The sequence below is a fragment of the Urtica dioica genome, chromosome 1, assembly GCF_054948205.1.
Source record: "Urtica dioica subsp. dioica isolate 48M chromosome 1, U.dioica_male_clone48M_v1_H2, whole genome shotgun sequence".
Taxonomy (NCBI): domain Eukaryota; kingdom Viridiplantae; phylum Streptophyta; class Magnoliopsida; order Rosales; family Urticaceae; genus Urtica; species Urtica dioica.
This window is the reverse complement of record NC_142756.1, coordinates 5,414,025-5,421,043: the sequence shown is the minus strand read 5'-3', so window position 1 is coordinate 5,421,043 and position 7,019 is coordinate 5,414,025. Positions and strand designations below refer to the sequence as shown.

The window sequence follows — 7,019 nt, the reverse complement described above, 5'->3', positions numbered from 1 at the left end:
TAGAATCCATGGGTTTCTCTTCCTTGGAATTTCGAAGAAAGAAAAAAGGAATAAGAGAAATCTCACCTTGAAAACCAAAAATCGGATGAGGAACTTGCTTTTCGGTGAGTTTATCTCACAAAACTTCGTCTCTCTCTCTCTCTGCCTTTCTCTTGGCTGATTTTTTTTTCTCTTTATTTTGCTTCTGTTGCTAGTGAAAATGAGCGGAAAAAGACAAATTCGTGGCTCTTAATGCCCATAGAAGAAAGTTCTCAAAATTTGCTTCTAAGTCCCCCCCTTATTTGCTCATTTAAGTCCATCTATTTATTGTCTTTTCTGTTTTCCTCCACAACAGTTTCATTTATTGAAAATAAGTCTTTTGTGGTCATTACAACAAATTACATAACTAGCCTCAAACGTGGTCACTTTTCATATCTCACTCATGTTTTCAAAACATTTTGACAGTAACCATTTCCCTTTTCTCCAGGAAAAAATATCCTTGCACTCCAAATTTGGTCAACAGTCATTGAAATTTGGTCAACAAATATTGAAATATGGTCAACGGCTATTAAAATATGGTTATTAGTTTTTGAAATCTCGTTAATAGTTATGGAAATCTGATTAATAGTTATTGAAATCTGGTTCAAAATATTGGTATATTGATATCTGGTTACCAATTATTGAAATCTGGTAATAGCTATTGAAATCTGGTTAACAATTATTGAAATTTGGTCAACAATTACTAAGGGCAAAATAGACACTACAGAAATTAAAACGGTTCTTTATGAAAATTAAAAAATTTAGCGACTAATATAGAAAAAATTACGAAAAAAGGCTACTGCAAGCTATTTATACTAATCCATATAAGACTCACCGGGCCTAAAGAGTAGGAAAGGACCGGCCAACACATGAGTGAGTTCGGATTGGAGAAAAAGTTAGAGTGGACATGGTGCAAGCAAATTAAATAATAGCACTTGAGGTTAAATTAGTAATTCAATGTAAATGGATAAATTTCCGTTTGAATACTTGGTAAATAGATGTAAATCCAGAGAATAAATGATCATATATATTTAGTTGATACACTTACATTTGGATTTGTATTAGTGATAATTCTAAATCTATGACCATTTAGAAACTTTTAAACCAAAATTTATTATTTTACTTTTATTCCAAAATTATGAATATGACATAGTAAAGAAAAAAATTTAGGTAAGTCAATAAATCTTTAAAGAATTTGAGAGTTTTCTTTCAAGATTTATTGATATATTTGTTGACAAATTTGATAGTTTTGATGATTTTATTTTATGATTTAAAATTAGGAAAAAATAATTTAAAATGTGAAATTTAGCTAAAAAAATATTCCGAGTCGTTTGTTTTATTTTTAAATGATAGGTAATTAAAATGAGAAAATAGAGCGAAAAAAGGTTAAAAACGTAATCCTACAATATGAGTAATCATTATTTAAAAAAAATATAATTAATAGATTTTGACCAAAATTTTTTGAGTGGTCAGGAGTTTTAATATTATTCCTTTCTATTAGCGATTTCTGTTTAAAAATCCGGTCCAATAATTGAGAAATATAATAATACAATAAAATTATCTACACTCAACTTCGTGATTATCCATATACAAATTGCTAAACACAAAGTAGCACAAAAGTTGACGACACGTGGTTTTATTTGAAGGAAGAAAAAAAAAACGTTTTTTTTATTTAGCAAAAAAGAAAAGTATATAAGACTTGAGATAGTACCATTCAAGAAATTGCATGCAAATCGTGTTTTCTCTTTTATTCGTTTTTTTTATTTAGCAAAAAAGAAAAGTAGATAAGACTTGAGATAGTACCATCAAGAAATTGCATGCAAATCGTGTTTTCTCTTTTATTCGTTAGGTATTTGAAATTGTTGATATTAATCATGAAAACAGTTTGTTATTCTTGGATCTACACCCTGCATTACTGTCTATAAATAGGGACGGTGGGCATCACTGCATGTAGAGAGCAAAACATCGAGTTAATTTGTTTGCATAGTCAGAGTGTGAGAGATAATAATAATAATAAAAAAAAAATGGCTGCTTCTGCAGTGAACTTTATGTTGGCTAAGGCGGGAGAAGGGTCAGACGAGGAGAACAAGAAGTTTATTCTGAGGTGCGGAAACTTTGCCCAAGCGACGTACGACGCCTTTGACGGCACCAACGGTTCCCCGACCGTCGGGCAAAGCCTCTTCACCAAGGACGAACTGTTCTCAAAAGTGCGGCTCGTTGATGGCTCCAAATATCGGATTCACTCCTTTCTCTACGCCAACACCGGCGTGATCGCCCTGCTGGACAACTACCTGAAGCGCCAAGCACGGGGCTTGAACCCCGTTACCCACACGACCGGCCTATCCGACTGGGTCGGCTTCGTGGCCTATCCCACCGAGTCCGAGCTCCGAGCAAAGAAGGAACTGGAGATCTATGTTGTCCTGCGCGGGACGCAGACCTCTCAAGTAAGGACGAAGCTCCTTTATTAGCCTTCCCTGAACCTTTATTATATATATATATATATATATACATACTAGCCCTTTTAATCTAAATTTTTAAACTTCATCATTGCTCTCAGGAATGGGCGACCAACCTAAAAGTATCCATGTCCTCGGCGAAAGAACTTGGGACATGGATAAATTTTTACATTTTTTACACAAAAAATTTATAAATTAACCTTGCCTGAACTTCTTTTTACATCTAAATTTATGACTTCATCCTTGCTCTCACGAGTGGGCGACCAACTTAAAAATATTTATGTCCCCAACGAAAGAACTAGGGACATGGATAAATTTTATATTTTTTTACACTAAAAATTTATAAATTAGCCTTGCCTGAACTTCTTTTTGCATCTAAATTTATGGCTTCGTCTCTGCTCTCAGGAGCGGACGACCAACCTAAAAGTATCCATATCCCCAGCGAAAGAACTGGGGACATGGATAAATTTATACATTTTCTTACACTAAAAATTTATAAATTAGACCTTCAATGATTCTTGACTTCGTCCCTGCTCTCTCAGGAGTGGTTGAGCAACCTAGAAACATCCATGTCCCCAGCGAAAGAGCTGCTCGTGCAGGCTAGGACCCGCGGCGTTGTCCCAGACTCGTTCTTCTCCGACAGCGCCGCGGTGCACAACGGGTGGCTCTCCCTCTACACCTCTGTCACCGTGTACCACGGAAGCCTGAGGCAACAGATCCACGACAGCGTCACCAACATCGTCAACCATCACACCAACCTGGACCGGCCCATCGTGTACGTCACCGGCCACAGCCTCGGCGGGGCCCTCGCGACGATTTCTGCCTACGATCTCGCTGTCAACAAAATCTGGGGAGATAGGGTCCACGTCGGCTGCGTTGCCTTCAGCGCTCCGGCCTCTGGCAACGCAGCCTTCAAGAAGCAAGTGGACGAGGTCAAGAACCTCGGAACGCTGCACATCTACGAAGACAAAGACCTCGTGCCTCAGGCTCTGCAAGTTAAAGGCTACGTCATGGTGCACAAATTCGCGGTGAGCCTCAACATTCAAAAGTCGCCGTACATCAAGAAGTATTTTCCTCTCTACTCGCACAACTTGGAGATTCTCTTGCACCTCGTCGCCGCGTACAATTTCAATGACAAGTCCTACAACTTCGCTGTGCCTCGGTCCCCGGTTTTGATCAACAAGAGCTCGGATGCATACGACAGAGCTCCCGCAAATTGGTGGAATGACAAGAACAAAAAAGGGCTGGTTTTCGACACCGTCGCTCAAGTGTGGAGACTTCCTTAATAGCTACTTCAAAAGCTATCCACCTCCACTACCTTGCCTTGCAATTTGATAAGACTATGGAATAAGTGAGGCTAGTCGTTGTTTTGAATGTGTTATGGTTATGTTCATGAGGGGTTGATTGATAAGGGTATTACTACTCCGTTCACCCCTTATTTATAGTCTGTTAAGTGTGTGTATGTTCGTGTCTGTTAAGTGTGTGGATGTTCTTGAGGGGTTAATTGATAAGAGTACTACTACTACTCCAGTCACTCCTTATGATCTTTGTTTCAAATTTGAATAAAAATGCTTTTAAAATTATTCTGAATTATGTTCTAAAGATAGCATGGGTTTACCTGTGACAATGATCGCCCCTAGCTATATATCTTGAAGCAAAGCACTCACTTAAGTATCATGAGTTTCATATTAAAACTAATTGGCAATAAGAGAATAACACATGATCTTTATTATAAGGAGTACAAAAGATATATCTTCAGTCAATGTGGGATATCCTAACACCCCCGCATGCCTAAGATAGACATTTAGAGCGTAAATTTTTTGGGAATGAATATCCATGAGTGGGCTTGTCAATGTCGTGACTTTCGCAAGTTTTTGGATTTTCGGTTTCTCGTTGGAAGTCCATGCTGCAAATTTGTATCATACGTAATTGAATGAAAAACAAGTAAGAATTGCAAATTCATTTTTTGTTATGGTTTTGCATCAAATAAACTAATCGTTGCTTAAAAAAAACAATTTTAGATTTTAGATTTTCCTGATTTTAGATAGCGATTAATTTAAAAAAACTACTGATGAATTAATATATTAAACGCTGGTTATTATGGTGTTGAGATAAGAGCATCTCCCTCACTACATAGTGGAGTGATATGTGACAAAATGGAGTTGGATTCACTCAAATCCAACTCCATTACTCACTCTATTATGGTGTTAATAATGAATAGTGAAACTCCAAATATGAAGTTTCACTATTTTCACTTTATTTTGAAGTGAGATTTTAATAATATAAATTAATTTATCTAATTACAAATCAACCGGAATACTTATTATATTTATATATTTTATATATAATTGTATTAATATTTATCACAAAATTGCATATGAAATCAATTTAGTTTATTCTAATTTATATGATAATTAATTTTAATATGTGATAGAGGATAATCACACTTAAAAACATTAAATATATCAATTTTAATTGCAAACAAACTAGAAAATAAATAAAATGACATGTATGTTAACATTATTGCTAGGGGTGAAATCGGTTCGTTCGGTTCGGTTTTGGACCAATTTGAAAATCGAAACCGAATTTTCGGTTTTGAAAATTTTGGACCGATGAATTTAACCGAATTGGTCCAAAACCGAAAATTCGGTTAACCAGTTTTGTAAAACCGATAAGTGATTTTATAACTGTTTTAAAACTGGTTAACCATTTCTGAAACCGGTTAACCAAAAAAATCGGTTAACTGATTTCAAAATTGGATGACCAAATTTAAAGATCTTACAATTATCCAAATCGGTTATCCGGTTCAAATCGGTTAACCGGTTAAAATTGGTTATCCGGTTTTAAAACTGGTTATCCGGTTTCAAAACTGGATAAAAAAAAATCGGTTAAATAACCGATAACCGAATTTTTAGATATTCAAAACCGATAACCGAACCGGTTCTTAAATTCGGTTTCGGTTAACCGAACCGAATTTTCGGTTTGATGACGTGGCACCGAATTTGGGTTCCGGATCGGTTCGGTTATTGTTTAGCCCTTTTCTTTTGTTATTAGCCTTAGTTCACTGTCGTTTGGTACTGTAAAACGACAGCTCTTTTCTTTTTTTAGTTTGTTATCTGAACGACACTGTTTATTGCAGTATATATCATTTTTTGTATTTTCATTTTCAATCAATGAGAAGTATTGTTCAGAAAATCCCCAAATCTTCTCTTTCTCTCGATTCCTCTGTTTTCTCTCGACGAAGATCAGTCGTGAAAGTATGCGAAGATGTCTCTTCACCATCTAATTCTTCCCCAATCACTTCCTCGGTCTCTAATTTCTCTCCGACTCCATGGAAACCCAAGACCGAAATCCAACTTCATTCTTCGCCTCCGTTGCTCTGCGGTGGACCCAAGCAGCGACCCAAACACGAAGGTGCTGAGAACGTGTAAGACCTGCAAAACCCAGTTCGACTCTTCTCAAAATCACCCTCGCGCTTGTCGCTTCCACACTGCTCATTTCGGGGGTACAACTCGTCCACTTCTATTTTACCCCCAAATCATGTTTGTAACAAACGCACGTTAGGTTTTCGCTTTATTCCGCTCTGTGTCTGTGGTTGATTCACAGCTTAGTCTCAAAGATATTCACTTTGCTGACAATACTGGTATGATATGTATGCCTTCAATGCTGGCATTTTTACAGTAATATTCGTGGCAATTCAAAGTTGCAACCTTTCAGAATATTCTCGCTCAGCTGAGCTAGAACGAGACTGATATGACTACTCTGAGTTTCCCTTTATCTCTTGGCAAGTTTGTTTTTTGTGCTTGATTCCTTGGGACTGAAGCAAAACTCTGTGTGTGTGTGTTTAGGAGAAACAATGAGAAAGTTCGAGAGTTGTGTATAGCGGTGGAACGATGGACACTCCGAATGGTGGTCGGGTTCTACAGTATTGGCATTGCTGCGGATTCGAAGATCCCTTTGACCCCGGTTGCACCGCTTCTCCTCACTCCTCCTATGATGACTGACTCGCCACTCATCGATTCCCCAAAAGTAAATATTTTCTTCGCCTAAACATGATAAGTCATTCTTTACCATGCCTTTGGAGATATATATATATATATATATATATATATATATATTGTTTACATTGTATAGACATGCCCTTGTTCCTGTCATGTTTAACCCAAATTCTAAGGAGGCTTTTTGTGTATGGTTTTTCATTTCGGCCTGACTTCTACCACTTCGGTAATTATATAGATTTATGGGTCTCGTTTCCGAGATATGATTCTAAGATATAGAATAGTGCCATTTTTGGTACATGGTGAGTTTTAATTGGGGCTGAAATTTTGTCCTGGATGATTCTTTCAATCGTGTTAACTAGGGTAATGATTTATTTTAGATCGATTGAGGTGATGGATTTTTTGAAGTGAATACTATTAAATCGAGTATGTGGATGTTGGGGCTTGGTGGTTTTTTTTTTTTTTTTTCAAAGCCAACAGCGAAGGTTTTATTAAACTTCCAGGAATTCCTGGTGAAGCCATATTACAACGAGCAAGAAGGTCATAC

At 36.8% G+C, this 7,019-nt stretch overlaps 1 protein-coding gene across 1 annotated transcript; it reads left to right on the top strand.

The window, feature by feature from the left end:
• The first annotated feature begins 2,042 nt into the window (after positions 1-2,042).
• On the top strand, positions 2,043-4,054 carry LOC149406703 (phospholipase A1-IIdelta-like). Its single transcript, XM_089617447.1, has 2 exons — positions 2,043-2,462; positions 3,017-4,054. The coding sequence occupies exons 1-2, from the start codon at positions 2,043-2,045 to the stop codon at positions 3,758-3,760; spliced, it is 1,164 nt and encodes a 387-aa protein (XP_089473573.1). The 3' UTR covers positions 3,761-4,054.
• Positions 4,055-7,019: the final 2,965 nt, after the last annotated feature.

Bases quoted from the DNA above. Each gene is read 5' to 3' on its own strand.
- LOC149406703 (XM_089617447.1), top strand. From the start codon at position 2,043: ATGGCTGCTTCTGCAGTGAACTTTATGTTGGCTAAGGCGGGAGAAGGG. The intron at 2,463-3,016 runs GTAAGGACGAAG...CTGCTCTCTCAG, and splicing joins GCGGGACGCAGACCTCTCAA to GAGTGGTTGAGCAACCTAGA.